The sequence below is a fragment of the Eupeodes corollae genome, chromosome 2 (assembly GCF_945859685.1).
Source record: "Eupeodes corollae chromosome 2, idEupCoro1.1, whole genome shotgun sequence".
In the NCBI taxonomy this organism is placed as follows: domain Eukaryota; kingdom Metazoa; phylum Arthropoda; class Insecta; order Diptera; family Syrphidae; genus Eupeodes; species Eupeodes corollae.
The window spans coordinates 157,865,963-157,889,497 of record NC_079148.1 but is presented as its reverse complement, the minus strand read 5'-3'; the positions used below and the strand labels follow the sequence as shown (position 1 = coordinate 157,889,497).

The following is a 23,535-nucleotide window of genomic DNA, read 5'->3' as shown; positions in this document are numbered from 1 at the left end:
CTCTTTGACATTTGCGTTCGAAAGTATCTAGCTCTGGCGATCATGACAGTTAAGAAACGAAATTTTCTTTTCAATTGTTTCAACTTGTAGCTTGTATAAGTCTTGTAAGAGCTGGTTAACACTTTGTGTTGCTGTACAACATATCTAGATGAAGGCATTAAAAAGAAAATAACATTCGAAATAATATTATAATAGAAAAGATGTTCCTCTGCAAAAATTTTGCATTCCACAATCGTCACTACATTTGACTGACTAGTAATTTACGCGCTATAGTCGAATAGGCTTAGAATGGATTCAGGTAGAGGCTAGTTAAGTGCATTAATTTTTAGTTAACAATTTTTCTTTTTATGTTTTCAGTTTTGCTATCGAAACAAATGTTAAATAGAAGCATTTTTTTTCGTCTAGAAATAACTTTCTTTGGGAGAAATTTTCTTTGTTGATGTACGAAAAGGCGGCTTTTGTTGAAACTTACGACTTGCGACTTGAGAAGGCAGGTACCGTTTTACTGTTAACCGGTACTATCTGCATAAAGTCATAAGTATAGTCGGAGTCAGAGTAGAAGCCAATTCCCAAAACCAGGAATATGTACACAATGTGCCTTTGCCAAGCCTGATGGTTATAGAAAAGTATAGTGTATTATGTTTATGTCTGTCTATAGGTACGCCAATGCACGATGTAAGATGTTCCGCATTAGAATGAGTAATTAAACTTTTTATTCTTTTATTTCAACTCTAACATCGCGGTGTATCTGTATCTTTAGCTTCGTCTTTCTATTCGTAGTAATATTTTTTTTAGGTCAAAAAGAAGTTAATTAGAAGTTCGGAGTGGGTATTTTAATATGCTGCAACAGTTAATTTGCCATAAAGACGAACAAAAATGGAAAGTGATGTTTTTTGTATCTCATTTAAATATATGTATCTATTTTACAGATACTTTTAGTTCAACTAGGTACTCAGACTATGCATTCAATTTTTTCATAATAGAATTCTAATGGCACCCATAGAGTATAATATCTTTCACACATTTACAAAACAAACAGAGTTAGAATAGGTAAGTTTGTAGTCTCTTTTTATCGTGTCATTTAAAAGCAACTTTAAATTAATCCGACATGATAAATTGAAGTTATATCATTGATAAGTACTCAATATAAGAATATGATGATGACAGTGAAGAGTTTGATGAAAAATGATGAGGGCTATTAGGTGGTAGGTCATGAAATCAATTGTAATTTTATATAGTTAAAGTTCTGTTTTTGTTATTGGTGTTGTCGTTGTCGTTGTTGAAGTGAACTGATTAAAACATGACGAGTTCAATTTATTCTTCGGGCAGGCTGAGTGACTTGAATAAGAATTTGTGGTCATAAATTAAGTTACTAAATAGATTCATTCATTTGATAACTATTAAAATAATAAATACATTTTAGGAACAATGTTATGCAGTTTAGGAAAGAAGGTTTTGACTGAAGTGGCCTGAAGAGCACCTAAATCACCTTTAACTAAGTTTTAAATAACAACATTACATTTGTGTCTGCGATGGTACTAAGCAATTAAATAGTTTTCTTATTACTCATTTGACAGAAAAATTTGTTTTTTTTTCTAAAAAACTTTGCTTATGTAGTAGGCATTGCATTTTTCAATACTCATTACTCACCCCAAGATTCCGGGTAAGTTAATTAATGTAAAAATGCAGCAGTAATGCAAAATTTGCAGTCGGTTATTCTGTTCAAAAAAACTTTCTGACAGCTGAAATGATATCAAACTTGCAGTCATTTTATTTCTGTTGTCGCTCTGCAGGAAAATGTCAGTACTAGATTAGTAGGTAAAATAATTGAATATTCTTATTAAATTGCTGGCAAAAATAAAATAATTTGTTATTAATAAGCTGAAATATTTATACTTTATAGGAATGAATAAATTTGTTCCATTCAAAGCATTTAAAATAAGTCCTAATAAAACATCTTTATTGGACATTCTGACATTTTTCCACGTAACTTAAAGAAAAAACTTAATTATTTCTGTCATTTTTTTTTATGACATTTATGGACTAGTTTTTGATATTGGATATCTGCCGCATTTTTGCAATAGTTTGTCTATTCATAAATGCATTACGTGAATTTTTTAGGCATGACTTGTGCTACTAGTTGCATTTTTGAACTCACCCTCTCAACAGATTTGGATAATTCTTCTTCATCATAGTCATCTCAATGCTATAATAGTTAAGAAAAAAATCTGACAAAGTTGCAAGACAAGAAAAAAAAATGAATTGTAGTCGTTTGGCATGGATCATTAGTAGAAAAATACTTCCAACCAACTAAGAACAGAAATACTGTCAAAAAGTATTAATTTAGGTATGTGTCGTTTAAAAAAATGCTAATAAATTTCAAATCAAAGCCAATGATGTAAACAAATTTTAAATTCCAAAACAATAATAAATATTAGCCCCCGAGAAAGCAAGCAAGTGACTGTTGAAACGTAGAGTAAAACTTGAATTCATTTTTTATAAATTAGTTACATCCACTCAAATGATCATCAAAACCAAAACATATTTTTTAAAATAAACATTCAAAATATGATCACAAATTTAAATAACACTCTTACATAATTTTGAATTAAAACAAAAGTAATACAAAAACCATTGTTTTATTTCGACTATTCTTAAGGTGGGTGTCCATTTGACAGTAAACGTGCTGCGAGTCGCTCTCAAGCTGCTTTCGAGAGTGATCTCGCAAGTGGACATAGTCTGGAGAGTAGCTCGCGCAGAGTTGACTAATTACTCTCGACATTCGATCTTTTTGAAAGTGCTTACCACTATCCGAGAAAAGCCGCGGAATACCAACAAAGTTGAACAAAATATCCTACAGAACCAGCGAAGTCATCATCCCAGGACTTTATACCAGCGAAGCCACTGCAGTGAGAATAGAGTTGGGACAAGGTGAGTTCCTCACTATTATAAGCATTTATTTCAAATGCGGCTCCACCAACGAAAACATCCGAAACGACTTGGGAATCCTCAACAACGTTCTGAAACGCACTACATACGGCCTCATTGGAGGCGACTTCAATGCTAGCCACCATCAATGGCAGGATACAACTATCAGCACCGAAGGGAAAGCTATAGTGGACTGGTTGGACGATCATGTTGATGAACATTCTTTGGTGGTAGTGTCTCAGCCAAAGCCAACATTCCCTAGAACTCCATCAACTCTTGATTTCTTTCTGTCAAGTTCAAATTTTGTTTTTGTCATTCCAGACATCTGCAACTTTACGTGTTCAACCGTTCCAAGCGATTCGGACCACGATGCAGTACTCCTGTTCATAAAACTCAGCCAACTAGCCAATTTATCAGCAAGACCTCAAGCGGACTTCATCGACTACAAGAGACTAAATTTCGAGAGATTGCAGTTGGACATCGAAGGAAACCTGGTGCTTCCACCAGCGAACCGAAACCTACAGGACAACGAAATAGATGAGGCTGTCGATTCCATGGAATCAACCATCACAATTGCACTTGATGCCCAAAAAATCCACAGGACAACGAAAGACAGATACCAACACCTCCCGGAATATGTTCAAAACATATACTCCCACCGACAAAGGCTGAGAAAGCGCCTCCAGAGGATCCATCAGAGGGAACTCAACATGGTGAACCCTGAATACCGGACTGTCAAGAGCGAACTGGAATGTTTGAACATCATGTTCCGTAACTCCATCAGACACCACAACGACATCTCCTTCAAAAAAAGATTGAGGGAGATAAAACCGGGACCAAACGCCTTCAAGGAAATAAACCGCCTCATCGGTAGGAGAAAACCACTGCCGGAAGTCATGATGAGCAACAACACCGAGCTAACTTCAACGAATGACAAAGTGGAAGCTTTTGCCAAACACTTTGAACAGAGTTTCACTCCGAAACCATCAACGGACCAAACCTTCCTCAACGAAGTAGAAACCTCCATCCAGTTGATTCAGCAGCCAAACATTGAAGTTCAATTTGACGACAACTGCAAAGCCGATGAACCAGCAAATACCCATAAATTCTGTAATCCTGAGGAGATAGCTGAGATCATTAACAACTTGAAGCCGAAAAAGTCAACTGGAATGGACGGGATCTCCAACTATATCCTGAAAAGACTTCCTCAAGTTTTTTTGATAATCTTGACTATTATCATAAATAACTGCATCAACAACGGCTACTTTCCAAAAAAGTGGAAGACAGCCAAAGTAGTGGCAATCCCGAAGAAAGGCAGAACCAATATGATCTCCAACTACAGGCCTGTCTCACTCCTCAACAACATCAGTAAAATTCTGGAAGAAGTCATTTTAAGACGACTGAAGAAATTCTGCAACGAGCATAGCATCATTCCCGACATGCAGTTTGGATTCCGACAGGCTCACTCAACGATCCATCCACTTCTTAAGTTTCAATCTGACGCCACTGCTGCTCTCAATAGCCACCGAGCCACAGTTGGATGCTTTCTGGATGTCGAGAAAGCTTTCATCCATAAGCTCCGAATTTTTGATATCCCACAGCCAATAATAAAAATGTTGTTTTATTTTCTTTCTTTTAGAAAATTCTTCGTAGAAATAGACAGTTGCAAGTCAACGATTAGAGACGTAAAGGCTGGAATTGCCCAAGGATCGAAACTTGGACCGTTCCTCTACAACCTGATGACATCTGACCAGCCAGTGCCAACGGATTGTGAGAACCTGCTGTTTGCGGATGACTCACTCACCTATTCGTCCTCCATGTTTCCTACTATCGCAGCCCGAAGAGTAGAAGCACACATAAGCAGACTTTACGAGTACTACCAGAAGAGGGGAATAAGGATAAATACCTCCAAATCGGAACTGGTATGCTTCCGAAGACCTGTCACTAACAACAGCCGCTGTAGATCGGCGGCAGTGGCCCGAAAACTTGTTCTGACGTTCCCGGATGGATCAAGGATTAAAGCCAAGAAATCTGCCAAATACCTGGGAATACACTTCAATGAGCTGCTGCGCTTCAACCCTCACTCTAAGGCTGTGATAACAAAAGCCAACATCGCACTCCATCGAGTTCATCCTCTCTTGAAGAAGAAAACTGGATTAAGTAAACCAACGAAAATGTTGATATACAAACAACTGCTAAGACTGGTTATCACCTACGGTTTTCCGATATGGTTCACCATATCAAAAACTGCAATGGAAAGACTTAATGTCTTCGAGAGGAAGATACTAAGGATATGCACCGATCTACAATTCGACAGTCAACGACAGAAGCACTATAGCAATAGTAGAGTCTACGAAGAAGCTGAAATCAAGCCACTTGACCAATTCCTTGCACAGGCAGCAAGGAAGATAATCACCAAAGTCGCCAGCCACCCTAACCAATTAATGAGAAGGATGGCCAATCAGGAACGACACCCGGACCCGAGATACCTTTGTGGTATGGATATCTTGGACGAACTCCCCACTGACGACGACGTCTTCTTCTATGCTGGCCTGGAGTCAGCATACTACCGCGGCTGAACACCGCCACACCCAACCAACCTCCATCAGGACAACCGGGACTGAACAACCCGAGATGAACCTCGCCAACGACACTTTTTTTTCTAGCAATCGACTTCATGTTAAACACATGTTAAATTTTTTAATTTCATCAATGTATAAAGTTAGGCCCCCTTTGTGCCAACAAATGTTTTAGTTAAAGTTATTGTTAAATATTATTTATGTTAGAATTAAGCCAAATGTGTATAAATTTTTATGGTTCAATAAATTAAAATGTAAAAATGTAAAAACCAACAAAGTTGGCAAAGCAGTGGAAACTATGTTTTTTGTTCATATAAATTTGATTTGAAAATACATATTTTAACTTCCCATAGTAAGTTATTGCATGGGTCAGATTTGTCAAATTGAAAATGTTGACATTCTCGAAGTTTCAAGATCCCTAGAGTCGAAATAAAAGATTTTAAGAAAGATGCCTGTGCGTGCGTGTGTACGTACGTTTGTCTGTACGTTCGTGACGTTTTTTTCGTCGTCCATAGGTCAAGAACCAGAAGAGATATCGACTTCAAATAAATTTTGTTTTACAGATAATAATGCAGAAAGGGATCTCAAGATAATTGAGAAGGTGTTTTTTTTACCATAGCAGTTTAACCCCAAATATCTCACGAACCAAAAACTCTAGAGACTTGTATTTAATTTTATATTATATATTGTAACATGATACCAAACAAGTATATTTTATGAAAAAAATCCAATTAACGATTTTTTGTATAAATCAAAAAAAAATGAAAACAAAATATTTGTCACCTTTAAAATTGTACGAATAAAAAATGATATTATCTCCAGAACAATTTTGTGCAATGAAGAAGTTTTAACATCTTTTTTTTTAAACAAATTTTGAGAAAAATCGAATTGAGATTTTTTTTGATAAAAAATAAGAACCTAAAAAAACATTACTCAAAGTTGTTAAAAATTTAATTTTGACTCAAATAACTCTTCAAAAATTTGAGATTATGGCTTCCAACTAATTTTAACTTATAAGAAATATTGTTTTCAACATTCAGTTACATTTTGAGAAAAATCCAATTGAAAGTTTTTTTTTACAAAAAATTAAAACCTAAACAAAAAAAACAATACTAAAGCTTTTCAAAAATTAAAAATATTGTCCTCAAAAATTTTTTTTTCACAGAAAATATTGTTTCCGATATTCTGCAGTGTTTTATTTTTTAAATCCATAGTTTCATACAAAACTAAAACCTACAAAAAATAGTACGCAAATTTGGTAAAAATTGATGTTCGGTTCTTGATATCTCGTGAACAATAGAAGATATTGACTTTAAATTAGATTAATTCATCCAATTTGTATTTATTTATTCAAGAAATAAAATCTTTTAACAAATGCTACTAAAATTGGTAAAATTGGTTTTCGACTAAAAATCTCTTTTACAAAAATAGATGTTGAAATCAAACTATTTCATCAAATGTGAAATATTTTTGGTCATTTTTAAATCTTTTAAAATAATTCAACAGACCTTTCAAGCAAGGCATATCGACAGAGGAGATGGGAAGTTATCAGTGTGGATAATTAAAACTTGCAAGAATACATGGCCAACTGATAATATACTAGCAGAAGAAATCTACGAAGTGGACACGATTATGAGATTACCCTCAGCAAAAGTTTTAAAATGTGGCTCTCAAATGGACAGTCTCCCGACATTTGTTCTTGAGAGTTCACTGGCAGAAGTACTCTCAAATGGACACGAACCTCAATGTATTTATATTTTTTAAGATCGTTCAAAAGTTTCAGTACATTTTATTTTAAAAGGTTCGTTTGATTCTGAATTTGTAACTAATTCGAAAAATGTTGAGGTAAACGTTTTAGAATCCAAAATTTGTATTTTTCTTGTGTTTATAGTTGGTTCGAAAATGGTTTTACTGATATCAAAACAACAAAAAAGACACAATTTAAAGGTTTTGGAAATTTGTGTGGATCATTTTTTGGCATACAAAGTAGAAAAATCGTTAAATAAACACAGATGTATTTTTTGGTCTGTCTATTTCTCAACAGATTCTTATTTGGAAGCATTGTTTTGTTCAAATATACATTTATGTTTTGGATTAAAATATTATAAGCTTATACAAGAATCTTAATATTTGAATTTTTTTCAAAAAACTAGTTTAATGAAATACTGTAGCAATATAATTCTTGGAAATGCCTAGTTCAAGATGTGTGTAGATCGTTTCCTAAGTATTTTAATCTAATTAAACATTAGAATGATTTAGGTATTCTTGATTTTACTGATAAATTAATTTCAATTAACTTTAAAATGTACATAAAATTCGATTCAGTATACCACAAAACGTTTAATTTAAAACCTAATTTCGAACTTGTATTAAAAAAATTGTGTTTATATTTGCGACTGTTCTCATTCAAGAAAAAGTTCAATATCCATTTATTATTCATTTTTATCATTAGTATAATAATATTTAAATTTTGAACGCATTTAAATAAGATTTAAATCTTTTGTAATTAGAAATAAAACTGTCTGAAGTCACTCTACATAACTTCTTAAATCACCTCTTAAAACCGCAAAAGTTTATTCGAATCTCTGAAAAAAGTTCGAGATTATAGTTAAAAATAAAATAGGAAAAGTAAACCAAAAAACAAAAAGTTTGCTAAGGAAAAAAGATGGGTGTCGATGCCAGTGTGATAAGCATCGCAGCAAATTAAATTCATATAATTAGAATCCATTTGGGTCATTCGCACCATAGATTTTTGTGATCTCACATTAAGGAATTTTTAGAGAATATAAAATGTACATTTACTCGGTATGTTTGAACGAAAGCGAAAATTAAAGAAGCTCTGATTTATATCTCTATGTTGAAAATTTAAATTTGAAAACTAAATCGAAATTTATTTAAGAATTTTGTTTTCTCAGTCAAGAGATTCATAGTAACGAAGAAAATTAGTGTTCTTTCAACAAATGAAGTCACTCACTTTTAGTTCTCAAGAAATTAACAATTATAAAATTTTTATAAGAATTTATAATTTATGTTGTTGTTTTCTTATCTTTGTTTGGAAATGATGTTCGGTATATACAAATTTTTGAAATTGGGTGTAGCGATCTTTAGAAATTTGTGTACAAATAATGACAGCTAAGCTTTGATTTATGACTTATGTACATATTTATTCCCACAAGTAACAAAATCCGACGAAGAAAGAATTAATTGTCAATTTTGACAGTTCTGCCATAAAAAAAAATCAATCATTCCAAATCCATTCATTCATGAGATTCTGAATTTGGAGTTATTATTATATGGAAGTAATTGTGCATATGGTTATGTTTTCAAACAAAGTAATTTAGCCTAACAAAAATGATTTTTTTATAATTTTTCACTTTATTTTGTAAGTTGTTAGTTTTTGGACCTAACTTTAAACTAACATAGTTTTTGTATTTTGTAAGCCTTTGGCTTAATGAGGGTGCCCACATATTGTTTAATGAAAATATTGGACAAATTGTCAAATATTTGCTTGTTTGTATAAAAAAGTTAGTAACAGAAACGTTATTTTCATTTTTTAACGTTCTTTAAATATTTCTCTGTAGAAAATAGACTTCAAGGATTTAAAATAATGATACAAAATTTCTATTTTGTTATTTTTATTTTTTTACGTACATTTTGCTGAAATTTTGTCTTACATAATTTTAAATAAACGTTGCTTTTTAGATTTCCAGTGCAAGAGCCAAACATCTTTTTTTCAATGTACCTACAATTTTAAGGAAAAAGTATTCAAAGGAGGTGGAATTGGCTTAGGTGATTGTTGATAAATGACAATCAAAATGATCGAATTTGATCTAGGTAAGGTAATAGTCAAATCGGTACCTAAAATGCTGTCACAAAAAATTTTATAGTAATTTTCAAACAAACATATTTATTCCGAATAGAGCTATCTGACGCTTACACAAACGACTAGAAAATTTTCTTAGTTCACTTTGTTTCGTTAAAAAAAAACACATACCTGTGACCGACAAAGCTTACGACATTTGAAAAAAGCAAGAAAAGTTAAATTTTATTCAAACACAGCCAATTTATTATTTTTATTTAGATATCTTATAACTTACAAGAATCAATTTAAAATTTCACCAAGGCAACAGCGAATTTTGACAATTTGAATCTGAAATCGTTCAATCGAATTGAATTGAGTTGAATCATCTTACACAGACGGAATGAAAATAAAAGTCAATTTGACTATCAAACAAATGATAATCAACTAACACCTTAGCCGATTCCAACCCTGATTAAATACATTTAACATTCAAGAACAATACATGAACAATTATAACAATCACTTTCAATATGAATATTAAATATGAAATATTAAACGTATTTAAAAATATTTACATCATAGAGACATTACCTACATATTTTCTTTGCCGCACCACGGATTTTGACACGCGTTTTTATTGCATAGATATGTACGAATAAATAATAACTATCCCAAATTCGAGCGAGGAAACATGTATTTCTTTTTAAATTAAATTTCAAAGTTCGCTTTTTCACATAAAATGCACAGAAAAATGTTTAATTTTGACATTTCTTTTCAGTGTTGCCATACTTAATTTGTTATGTGGTGAATTTCAATGGTTTGTTTTCAGACTTTATTTTTAAATTATTCATAGCATTTTTTAAAAAATGTCTTGAATTTAGGACAGGTGCTTTTTAATAGAAAAAAAAGAAAACAAAACAAAAACTTTATGTTTTGTAGCACATACAAGTTCAAAAGAAACTTTGCATAAATAACCTCGCATTCATCGTATCCTATAGTGTGCCAAGCATTCATCGGTATCATTTCCCAGAATAATTTGCTCGAGTTATCATGTAATCTATAAGTTTATAGATACTCATAAGTAATTTAAATACAATCGTAAACTTTAATTTAAAACATTGAAAGTGTAATCAAACCCCTAGCCATATCTTTTTCTCCTTCTCTTTCAACTTCAATTTCAGATTCCACATTATTCCACCAATGTCAAAATGCAAGTGTTCCGAAAGTTTGGCTGACATTATAACGCGGTCGCAAAAAAATCTTCTAAAATTACATTTTTATCACCGAATTCTGTAAAAAATCCAAATGAGTGTATTGTTAAAAACACTATCAGTATTCGAGCAATGCAATAATATAATTTATTCCATCGAAATGTTCAAATAAATGTGGAAAATTGAGATTGCAAATCTTACTGCCTCGAATTCGTTTTAGTTTTTTGGTGAAAAAATTAATTTTCTCCGCCCGTCTGTTCTAATTCACATCCACTAGTGCCATCTACCTTGGACACAGTGGAAAAGAAAGAGCCAAAGATAATGTGTTTCTGTTTAGTGCTTGATTGGTTTTTGGTTTTGGTGAAGTGAAGTGACATTTCGGATGATTTTTTCAGTTTTCACACAAAACTACGAATTACGAACGAACAAGATAAATAAAACGGAGGATATGATAAACGAGTAATAAAATAAACGGAAGATACAGCTCGGAGATAAATAATTTCCTGTGCGGTTTGCCTCTGCCTTTGCCTGCCTTTTTTGTTGTTTCAAACTTTATTTCATTCACGAAATTAATTTTTGTATTGTAATTTGTAAATCATAATCACGGCGACGACGAAGAAGACGTGCGACGCGAGGTCGACGGGCTAAAAACAATTGAACAATAATTTTGTCTGTTGTATTTTGTATTTGGTCGCGCAATAGCAGCTTACGAGCACAACGCACAGGCAGGCCACAAAAGTAAAGTAGTAGTAGGGAAGAGCGAAGGGATAAACAAAAAATAGAAAAAATAAAATAAAATAAAAATGGCGACAAGTCGTACTCGAATTCAACAATCAAAGAACATCAGTTCGATCCTCTCGAAGCTGCAAGGTGCTTTCTCCGATGCCTGTGGCCCCCAGAAGATGTCAACCGACAAGAAAACCCTCGAGAAGACTTGGAAGCTAATGGACAAAGTGGTCAAGCTTTGTCAGCAACCAAAGATGAACCTGAAGAACAGCCCACCATTCATTCTGGACATCCTGCCCGACACGTATCAGCGTCTGCGATTAATTTATTCCAAGAATGAGGATCAAATGCACATCTTGCACCAAAACGAGCACTTCAATGTTTTCATTAATAATTTGATGAGGAAGTGCAAGCAGGCCATCAAATTGTTTAAAGAGGGCAAGGAGAAGATGTTCGACGAAAACTCGCACTATCGCAGGAATTTGACAAAGCTCAGTTTAGTATTTTCGCACATGCTATCCGAGCTGAAGGCTATATTCCCCAATGGGGTATTCGCTGGCGATCAGTTTCGAATTACCAAAGCCGATGCTGCTGAGTTCTGGAAATTTAACTTTGGAAATAGGTTGGTATTAGTTTCTACTAGTATCTAGTATAAGATGCTGATGATGATTATGCATGTTATCATAAAGTGGGCGTCAAATTTTCTTTTTTGATTTTAATTATAAAATTTGAGTAGGCAAAGTATTGTAGGTATCTACTTCTACACATTCTACAATTCATTGTTCGATTTTATTGTGTTTACAAAAAAACAAATTCCATTTGGAAGCAATGTTATATGGTTACATTTATGTATATAGACATGCGAGTATGTACTTGCCCACCTTTCAAGGTGATAATTACCAATGGAAGCACCCGCCTCTTTGTTTGGCCGTTTAGTTAAGTTTAAGTTGAATTGTTGCGTTAGTATAATACAAATAAGTTAAAATTGCTGACACGCTTTAGTTTAATATTTGAACTTGATAGGTACCACTTACGGCATTGTATGGTCAACATTATACCTAGAATAGTAATTTTGAATATACTATTTCATATTAAATTAATGCACAACTTTATAGATTAATAAATAAATTTTGAAAATAAAGCTTCAACCCACCAAGTGAAAGTGACAACAAATACACGTTGGTGCTGGTGGGTATAAGAGCAACAATATTTTTAAGTTTGTCTATTAGAAATCGCTTGTACACATGTTAAGTTCAACTATTGGTTCTTATTTGTGTACCTTTAGACATCATTTTTCTGGCGGGGATAAAAAATGATCGTATGTTTAAATTGTTCTGGACAACGAACAGATTAAAAATTTGTTTTCAAAACTGAGTTAAAAAGACAGAAAATGCATTTTTTATTTATGGAGTTCTTCAAAACAAATGAGCCGTTCACTTTTTCAAAAAAATCGAGTTAATGGCAACACTAAATACAATTGAACGGTATCTTTTCATTTTTAAAAATGTCTCGAATTAAAAAAATGTCTTATGCCACTTTCAAAATAAACGGCTCAAATATCATTACACATTTTAGACGAGTTTGTTAACGTTTTGATATCCTGAAAGTTCAAGTTTGGTTTATTTGAGACGTGAGCCAGGATTGTAGCTGTTTTTTTTTGTCTTAGCGTCTATAGACTAATAGGAAGATGAAGGTACTTAATGAGTAATTTAAGAAACACCTTCCGATGGTGACAATTGCTCTTCAATTAATGTAACGATAGAGGAAGTTGGAATTATATCCTTAATGAATATTCCCTAAATTGTTTGCATTTTAAAAGCTCATAACGTTACACCCAATGATACTTCCAAATTGAATTTAATTCCTTTACTTTACTATGTTTACCAAATTAAAAAAATTATTTCTTTTTTTACAGCACATTGGTGCCATGGAAAATATTTCGACAAGAACTTAACAAAGTGCATCCCATTTCATCAGGTCTTGAAGCAATGGCACTGAAAACAACAATTGATCTAACGTGTAACGATTATATATCAAATTTTGAATTTGATGTTTTCACTCGATTATTTCAACCATGGGTTACATTGCTGAGAAATTGGCAAATATTAGCCGTAACCCATCCTGGATATGTGGCATTTCTAACATACGACGAGGTCAAAGCCAGATTGCAAAGGTATATTCATAAGGCGGGCAGTTATGTTTTTAGGTAAGTGACTATTGTGAATTTTTGAATTGGGAAAATACTTTATTTTATTCATATTTTATTGTTTATTTAGATTATCTTGTACAAGATTGGGACAGTGGGCGATAGGTTATGTTACAAGTGACGGTGAAATATTGCAAACAATCCCGCAAAATAAATCACTTTGTCAAGCACTTTTGGATGGACACAGGTTTGGAAATAATTTGTGTGATTTGATTTATTTTCCTAATGCTTTGTTTTTATTTTCTTAGGGAGGGTTTTTACTTGTATCCAGATGGGCAACCTTATAATCCTGATCTTTCGTCAGCGGTTCAGAGTCCAACTGAAGATCATATAACAGTAACACAAGAGCAGTATGAATTGTATTGTGAAATGGGTAAGTCTCCAAAACACTTAAAATTAAGTTAAGTAATAATTAAATTCAGTTTAAATGTTAGTACGAGTCTTAAATCGTTTTATAAAAAAAGCATTTAAAAATCATCATATTTCACATAAAAACTATTCCTTAAAAAACAATTATTCTAGCTTAGTATTATATAAAATTTTTAATTAAATTTAATTTTAGGAAGCACATTTCAACTTTGTAAGATATGCGCTGAAAATGACAAAGACATTCGAATTGAACCTTGTGGTCATTTGCTATGTACCCCCTGCCTTACGTCATGGCAAGTGGATTCTGAAGGCCAGGTAAATACAAAAAGGATAAAAAATCCAATATATTATTTATTTCAAATCAACTTTACTCGATTGTCCTCAATTAAATCAATGATTCAAAATTTGAAAATAGTAAATTAATAAGCACGCTTGTTTCATATGTAAAAATAGCTTTTCAACCTGTTTTTAGGCAAAATAAAATGAATTCCCATTTAGGGAATCCCTAAAAACCTTAAGTCCGTTGCAGGACTCACGATTTATTCATCTTCTTTCTTACGAATGTAAAACTTGCTTATTCACAAGAAAAATATTTAATTATCCATTTCATTTATGAATCTCACTGTATTTTATTTTTCTTGAAAATAACGATTGATAATAAATTATATTTAAACATAAAGTCAAATAAATCATAAATGTTATCACTAAAAATCTACTAACTAACTCATTAACAGGGCTGCCCATTCTGTAGAGCAGAAATAAAAGGAACCGAACAAATAGTCGTCGATGCATTTGATCCAAGGAAACAACATAATCGAAACTCAACAAATGGCCGGCATCAAAATGTCGACGACGACGATACAGAGGTATAGTTAGCAACAAATTTCATAATACGATTATTATGTTAAGTCTTAGTATTTATCCTTCTTTTTTTCATTTCGTTTGTATGTAAAACAAAACAAATAATCTATAAGTAAAGTACATTAATTATTTAGATAGAAAATATATAATGCACATAAATAATAGTTTCTCATAATTTATAAGATGATAAAACTCGACTAAGAGGAAGGGTATTGTTACACTTGAGCCTTTCTTTCTTTTTTTGTTTTTTTTTTTATTATTATTATTTTTCGTTATATTTTTTTAGCGCATTGAGTTTATATATTTTTTTAATTGTGCTAAAATTGTGTTCGTTCGCTTTCTTAAATCACTAATTTATTATTTATTGATCTACTTTATACATATTTATATATATACTTGAATATATATATTACTGTTTTCTTTGTTTGTCATTTATTAAACAAATCATATTCATATTTTCTTTATGTAAATAGTTCTTTCCTTATTTATAAGCTTATTCACCACAAAGTCCTGAATAGACTAAATATAATACAAATACAAAACAAAAATAAACACTACTTTTGTAGTGGAAAAAACATCTATTTAGAACAATGGCAAAATAGTTGTTCCTTGCTACGTTGTCCTCGATACGAAAATTTTAAAAAGAAAGAAACTACAAAATAAAATTAAATCAAGATTTAAAACAAAAGAATATATAAAACAACGTAGTACTATTTGTGCTTCCAAAGATAATTATTATCAAATGAAGATGCTGCTCGTAGAAATTAAGTTCGTAACAATCTTACAACTTCTTACAACATCCATTAGGATAATAATTCTGTATGCTATTACATTATTTTGTTTAATGATTAATTCAAAACCATTATTAATGAGACTGTGCTATTAAAACAAATTGAGTTTTACGCTTAAGTGAAACAACAATATTATTGTGTATGATTTTTTGTTTGTTCTTTAATGTAATCATTATTTCAGACATGAGAATTAACTTGTATAGACAAAAATAAAAATGCTGTTAAATAAAAAATCTTTATATATCACAAAAAAAAGAACATACATACATAAATTAATATTTTATTTTATTCTTAGCTATTAAAAAAAATGAAATAAAATTAATAAAAATGAATTTTACTTTAAAATGATATTTATTTTTTTATTTCCTTGGTTTGTTTGTGTGTATTTTTGTTTTGTTTGAAATCATATTTTTGGCAGTTTGAGACATTTTATGTTTTTATTTTGTTTTGTTTGATTTGATTTATAGATATGGCAATGGCGGGCATGAAGTTTGATCGAGTTATGTTTGGCATGTTTCACTCGTGTTTAGTTTGAAGAGTGCAATAAGATTTGTAAAATAAAATGCAAGCAATTACATGGCATTTAATAATTTATTTCATTTTTAACTTCGGAAACGTTTTGTTTAGCTTTTATTAGACTAGATTAATTTTGTTTGTTCATTAAATTGAGAGCTTTTATTTATGACTTCATGAATTGGACAGATTTAGCAACCCATAACACTTTAAAGACTTTTTTGACTGAAGAGAGTGGTGTGAAAAAGGTTGTTTGAATCAAAATTCAAAAGGGGTATAAGGATTTTACTTAGTCGCCAATTTATTTATCTCTCAAGATGGATTTCAGTTAGGGAAGAAAATTTTTATATTCCTCTGAAATTTAAACGCACACGCTGTTAAATTTAGAAATAATATTTAGAATGTTCATTTTTTCATGATTTTCAACAACTACCTATTCCTAAGTCTGTATTGAGTGATACAAATTAAAGAAAGTTTTAGTTTGGTAGGTGACATTATTCGCATTCACAAAGCTAGTGGCTACGCAGTCAAAATTCAACTAGCTTTGTGAATGCGAAACAACACTACAAAGCTAGTTCATCTGGAACTGTCATATAATTGACAAATGCAAATATATACAATACGAAACGTTTTAGATTTGAAAACTTTAACTTATCTTTTGTGTTTTTAAATTCAATAAAATCAAAGACACAATTTGAATGATTTGTATTTAAATATTGAACAATTTATTTCATTTTGAATTCGTGTTACTTTGCCTAGCAGCTGATTGTAAAACGTCAAAATCATTCCCCACTAACTTTGTAGCCGAATTTTTTACACTACGTCGGAAGGGAAATTTCAACTATTTTTGTAGTTAGATTTAGCCCTTGACTTAGCCACTAGCTTTGTGAATGCGACCATTATCTACTTTACCTCAAGAGAAATATTTGTGTATTTTAAATATGGTCGATAATGTTGTTCTAACGTTGAAATCACGCATACTATTCAAATGAGCCAAATACTTAATTTAAAACAGATTTGCAAGAAGTCTAAAAATTAGTGCATGAGGTTGTATAAAAAAGAACTCAGGAAAATATACAAAAGCGGAGCAACAAAGTGTGCAGAGCTTTTCAATCATTTTAACAAATGTGGTAATGTCATTTCAGACCCACTATGTGTTTGATATTAGTTAGTTCCTACATATAATTATCGAGTAAAGCGTTTTCATAAGATCTATTTACTATCAAGAAGTTTGTAACCAAATTTTTTACAAATATGAAATTATACTTAAGTAAAACCAATTGTGCTTTTCTTTTAGAAATGTTTCCGATTTTCTAGAAACGTAGAACAGAAACATATTTTTTTTTTCATTCTTTATAAAAATGAATTTTTATAATGTAGGGAATTATGCAAATGCAATTAATACCTTCTTTGGCCAACCTTAAACAATTTAACTTGAAAAAGACGTTCCAAATATATTTAGAAAAATGTATTTTTTGTTCACACAAGATTTATTCTTAACCCGAAAACTTGAAAATTGTCCACGTGAGATAAATACAAACTCTATAAATACGGGGCTAAAATATCATTAGAATCATGCGATTTCTCAAAAAAATATCTTCTAATACTTCTATTTTCCATAAAGGAGGGAAACAAATTAAGCTTCGATTATCGAAAAAAAAAATGGAATAAGTTTGAACAGTCTGAAAATACTTTTCATGGATCCGTTTTAGTTTTCAATGAAACTCGTCATTGGTAAGAAGAAACCATCTTGACGTTAAATGAACACTCATTCATTTTTTATTAAATAATATACAAACTGAAAATGTTGGGTTCCCTTAATAAGTCTATTATCCTTTCTAGGTTATCGAAAATCATTCTTTTTAAAATTAAATATTTACAAACTAATGTATCACAAAATAATAATAAGAAAATAAAAGATAAATAATTATCTTTCCATGACAATTTTAGTTTTCCAATTTATATTTTTCGCTCTAGGATTTTGGAGAATTCAACATTGCAACTTCGTCATTGCACGCTCTTAGCAACAGCATGGGCACCACTTCACGTTCGGAAAAACCAAGTCCCCATTCATCGCCTCGCTTGACACGTCGCAGCACAACCCCTAGCCTAATGGCCGTTCAAAATGATCTTTATTCTGGACACCAACCAACATTATCTATACCCACCTCCCAATCCCATCCACAGCCATCAGCGCCTCCCTTGCATGTGGTAAATGGACAGGCTAATAATGGAAGTGGAGGTGGTGGCAAAGTTTCGAATTTATCTTCTTCTTCCTCGTGTGTAAATGCAGCTGGTTCTTCATCGACAAAATCAACAAATCGGATGAGTGCCCCGGCAATGGGCACAAGTTCGACTGTGCCTGTTTCAAGCACCACTAACAAACCATTTGCAAAAGCCATGTCAACGGAAAACAACGAAAACTGCAATTCGTCGTATGCAGTTTTGCAAAACCCCAACAATGGCCATCACAACCCCGTTGCCCCACCATTACCACCGAGAAAATCTTCACCAGGCGTAGACAACACAACTAAACAACAACAACAACATCAGCAGCAACATGGAAAACCTCTGTCATCGGGAGTCCCATCGAGTGTTGCCTCAAGTTTGCTCAACTTAAACAGTTTGCCCCTTCAGGCATGCAGCCTTAGCAAAAGCTCCGAAAACATAGCAGCAGTAGAAGTACCCAGAACCACAGCTCCACCGATTCCCCGTCACAGTCAAACCCACAAGAACGTTAACACCCTTGCCGATGATTTGAGAACCCAGCGAATTTCCACTCTCAATCCTGGTAGCTCCTCCGCAGGCACTACAAATCCACCAGTACAACGTTCTATAACGGACGATGATATTGTGGGCCCAGCCGAAACAATATCCGGTATCATTGACACCAGACCCTTGGAAGCCAGAATTCCGGTCACAGTATCAGGTTCAGGGTCTAATGATAATAACGAGACTTCAGCCGAGAATAGCAATAGTGTTTACCATATGAAATCTTCGTCGGTAACACCAAATCCATATACCAAAAATGTGCGTTACAATCCACAAGCCTTTCCTAATTCAGCCTCAAGCCAACACATAGCGTCATCGTCATCAACAAACGATTCGAATTCGAATAATTCTTCTCCGCAGCAGAATCCATTGTTGTACGAAAATGTGACAATCAATAACAAAGACTGCAACGTGCCATACGAAAACATCAATTTGGAGTACATAGCTCGTCTAATGAATGAGGGCTATTCCAAGGAGAATGCCATCACAGCTCTAGGCATATCAAGGAACAACATAGAAATGGCATGTGATATTCTACACGAATTTGTTTCAAAGAGTAGTATTTAAAAACGAGCAACCGTTAATATATTTGTTGAACAAAAAAAATACAAAAACAAAATACAAAAGACGCATAAGCCACAAAATATCTTAATAGTTAACTTCATACTCATTCATTCACATTTCTCACTATTTATCATATATAATTAATTAAATAATTAATATACAATATATACATACAATGCATAAATATAATCATATTTTTATTACGCCAAAAATGGAATCAAACATAGAATAGAAAAGGGATACATTTTGTAAATAATAATTTCGTTCACATATTTAAAGAACCCAGCATATTTAATATGAATCAAATACATTCAAGAGTGTCTTGTTTCCTTGTTTTATTTTTGGCGCATTGAAATATTATCATTTACTTTAAACAAAAATAACGCTATAAAATCTATTGATTTAAAATTTTTAAAAAGTTATTATTTAAATAATCAAAATGCAATCTAGGTTCATAATTTGTAAATCGTAAACAGTTTTTGCTAGCAAAGGATCGTTACCTTTATTACGTTAAAACAACCACTACGGTTGTAATAACGTTGGTTCAAATTAACCATCAACAACTTGTGCAGCGCATGAAAGTATACAAATATAAACTGAAGATGGGATAGACAGTAACAGGCGAAAGCTTATCAAAACTTACTTAGAATCCAACGGAAGCAGCGTTCGATTTTTTCGAATAAGACCTGTAGTTTGCAGTTATGAACTGTGTTTTTCCATTCACTTCAGTGATTAACAAAAGTTTTAGAAGTAATGGACAGATCACATCAATATGAAAATTCTAATCGCTGTCGACGCCCTGAAATGTTGGATTCAACTTCCTTTCATTAGTTTGGAGTACATAGCTCGTCTATTAAATGAGGGCTATTCCAAGGAGAATGCCATCACAGCCTTAGGCATATCAAAGAACAACATAGAAATTGCATGTGATATTCTACACGAATTCGTTTGTCTTAAGGCAAGAACTGCTTGTTCATCAGGGAACGTTAAAAAAGGTGCTAATATTTACTTAAAAATGTTAATTTGTTGGAAAATTGACTTTTGGAAAGTAGAATATTAGTTTTCATGACGACAGCAAGCTAAATAGGGTAAATATTTGTATACACTACTTTTTTTTTCGTTTAAACTTTGGAAGGATCCCCATCAAATTTTTAGAATTCTTGGCATTACAAAAATGTATACAAAATACACTTAAGTGACGCCAAAAAACTTATATTCTAAATTCTAGATTTTGCATAAAGAATATTATGTTATGTGATACTTTTTAAATCAATTAATTCTATTAAGTTATTAAAGCTCAAATCAGGATTTAAAGGCATTCCAATCAATTAACAAAAATAAATAAACAACTAAATCAATGTTATTCTTTGATAGATGCATAAAGTAACTAAACTAGGACATTTTTTCAAAGAATTTTGTTAAATGTTTATTTTATTTTAACAAATTGATTTTAATTTATTCTTTTATTTTGATAAAAAAACAAACGTATTTAAGAAAAAAGAAAATGTATTAATCAAAAGAAAATTTATTTGGTTTTATTTATCAGAAAACCGTAAGACACTCAAAACCAAAAATATATCAACATAATGCAATATTTAATCATCTTTAAAAAAATAATATTTAACATACATACCGTGTAAAGAATACTTATATACTCTTTATATAACAAACAAAATTAAGAATTAAAATAATTTATCAATAAATTTCATGTGGAAAATGCACTCTTAAGCTAAATCATTGTAATTTTCAAAAGAAAACAAAATATGAAAAGAAAATGCCTCATGAATCTATAAGAAAATTTAGTGAGAATTAATTATTTCCCATTTGTAGTGGAAAAATAAAAGAAAACTTTGTTTTATATTCTTCAAGCACAAAGTACTATTTCTGGCAATCAATTTGCTTATATCTATAAACAAACAAAAAAACCAAACACTTTAGAACTTGACGAACAAAAAATTAGTTGAAAGGAAGAATAATGAGTTTCTTACATACATACATTTTCCTACTTCATTCAATCAATCATTTAATCATATACATACATACCTACATAATAAAACCAAAAATTCTAATCATTTAAATTGGTGTTTTATTCAATTATCATAAAAGTAGAGCTCGTTTAGAAGTATAGTAACAGCTTATGCAGAAGTGAGTATAAGGCAGAAAGGTGTCCTACATTTTCAATGGTAAGTAAATCGAAGTAGGTATGCTCGATATTTTTTTTAATAACAGACTAATTTTTTCGCAAAACAAGCTCGAGAAGTGAAGAGTTCCAGGTTCTTTCGACGTACATACTTTTCGCATCTTGAATTGGGAACTTTTTACCCCCTAAGGCTTTAAATGGTTCATAAAAGGGATGCAATTCCTCAGGAATTTTGGTCAACGATTTTTAAATTTGAAACTTTTGAACACTCGCATTAAGTTTATTAAAATATGTTCTAGAGGCTATGGCCCATCAAATACAACCCTAATTATAAAAAGAAAATGTACTTACACGTTCACTTACAGCAAATGTATGAAATTTAATATATCCAGTCCAATACCCGAGGAAATTTGTCTCATTTTCCGTTCTTCCTTGTTCGAAAAAAGGTAAAATTCGTTGGAAAGTTTTCTCTTTTCCCAAAAGAAATGGAAGAAAAATACTCCTGCAAAAAATTCGCATAAAAGTAGGTTTATCCTTTTTGCAAAAAACACAAATCAAGATTTCAATTACTTACAAATTAGCTTTTTCAATCTTTCAGAATTCTTATTATAATAATCTTGTCTCTAGCCCTACCAAGTAATCCGAATTCCGAAAAAAACTATAATTAAATCAGTTTGTATGACATTTTCCGCTATGAACGTATGTACTTATTAAATGGTCGTCATGAATATTTTAAAAACGGTGCGAAATTGAACTTGAAAAACCAGATTTTGATTGACTTTAAAAAAATTTTCCAACAGAACTTTGATAGAATTGGCCATCAGCTTGATAATTCCTTAGCGTCGTCTGCTTGACTTTTGTTCCGAATTCGAGTAAAAGTGAAAAGCAGTGTTATCGGAGTATGAAACAAAACAAATGCGAAACAGACAAAGTATCGAAGAACAAATGATCGATAAAAATGATTCGAAAATATATATTTCTACACTATTTTTGTTTAATGAATTTTTGATACATAGCTGTTTTTGATTCTTTTAATAACTCTTAAACTGTTTCTTGATGAAAATCAGGCCCCGGTTGCAGTTGTCGATGATTAATCGAATCGAAATGTTTCGATTGGTTTTCATATTTGATACTATATAACCAAATAGTTTAACAATGAACTATTGTGAATAGGCCTACAACATACTACTAATTTGACAGTTTATTTTAAATTCATCGTTTGTTATTTTTTTTTAAACGTTTTATTTAGTGGAATCGGATTTTGGTTTAGTGATAGTGATACAGATGCCCAAGAAAATCTTAAAACGGTCAGAAAAAGAAGACATCAGAGAATCCTCTAATCCTGCTTTATGCTTTATATTTCTTATAGCTCATAAAATACTTTTCAATGAAAGTTTCATAGAACTTCCAAATGAAATTAGACTAAAATTCAGGCCCGGAATAAAAAGCTCTTCGATTCCCTGATCTGAGATTATGTTCTCATGGATCTTATCAAGTTATTATTGGGAATGAAATGAGTATTGGTCAACAGTCAACTACAATGAATGCAAAAAACAACTTGAACATAGAGTTAAAATAAAGCAAAAGTAAGCATTACCTCTAGTATAATTAATAGACGTTAGTTTCAGACAATAAAGGAGAATACGTTTTTAAAACCAAAAGGCTTGTTCTCACTCTTTGCTTCGATCCCCCACCCGCGGTAAGATCGATTCAAAGTCAACAGTGTATACTTACTTAGGTTCGTGATGCACGATATCGTGGATCAGCACACGATTCATTTGGTTTCACTATGTCCCAGTTTAAAGCAAATTTTAGAATACTGGTATCTAAATTGAACAACAAATACCTGTCCCTTGGGTAAAAATTACTTGTGATTATAAATATAAACACATACAAATATTTAAATGTAGTTTTAAGCGGGGTATACTTTGAAAACCATAATTTTCTCATACTATTTTGGAACTTCCGAAGAAGAGTCCCCTGAAATTGCGTTCATCAAAAGGTATGCAAAAGCAAGGAACATTGTTGAGCGTGCAATTGTTGACAGTTGTTTACAAAAAAATTACATACTTG

General features: G+C 31.8%; 2 protein-coding genes across 3 annotated transcripts in view; one reads left to right on the top strand and one right to left on the bottom strand.

The window, feature by feature from the left end:
* The window catches only part of LOC129948515 (serine protease inhibitor dipetalogastin), a 41,925-nt gene extending 19,810 nt beyond the window's left edge, over positions 1 to 22,115 (bottom strand). Inside the window, exons 1-2 of the mRNA XM_056059548.1 lie at positions 22,037 to 22,115; positions 21,814 to 21,964 (exon numbers count right to left, since the gene is read on the bottom strand). The gene's annotated coding sequence lies outside the window, so the exon portion shown is untranslated. The remainder of the gene's footprint in view (positions 1 to 21,813; positions 21,965 to 22,036) is intronic.
* On the top strand, positions 10,526 to 21,400 carry LOC129948513 (E3 ubiquitin-protein ligase CBL). Of its 2 annotated transcripts, XM_056059543.1 has the most exons (7): positions 10,526 to 11,868; positions 13,162 to 13,452; positions 13,523 to 13,639; positions 13,701 to 13,825; positions 14,015 to 14,136; positions 14,556 to 14,687; positions 17,964 to 21,400. In XM_056059543.1, the coding sequence occupies exons 1-7, from the start codon at positions 11,324 to 11,326 to the stop codon at positions 19,323 to 19,325; spliced, it is 2,694 nt and encodes an 897-aa protein (XP_055915518.1). In that variant the 5' UTR covers positions 10,526 to 11,323; the 3' UTR covers positions 19,326 to 21,400. The 2 variants fall into 2 exon arrangements, with proteins under 2 accessions (XP_055915518.1, XP_055915520.1); XM_056059545.1 differs by lacking the exon at positions 17,964 to 21,400 and having other exon boundaries at positions 14,556 to 15,821.
* Positions 22,116 to 23,535: the final 1,420 nt, after the last annotated feature.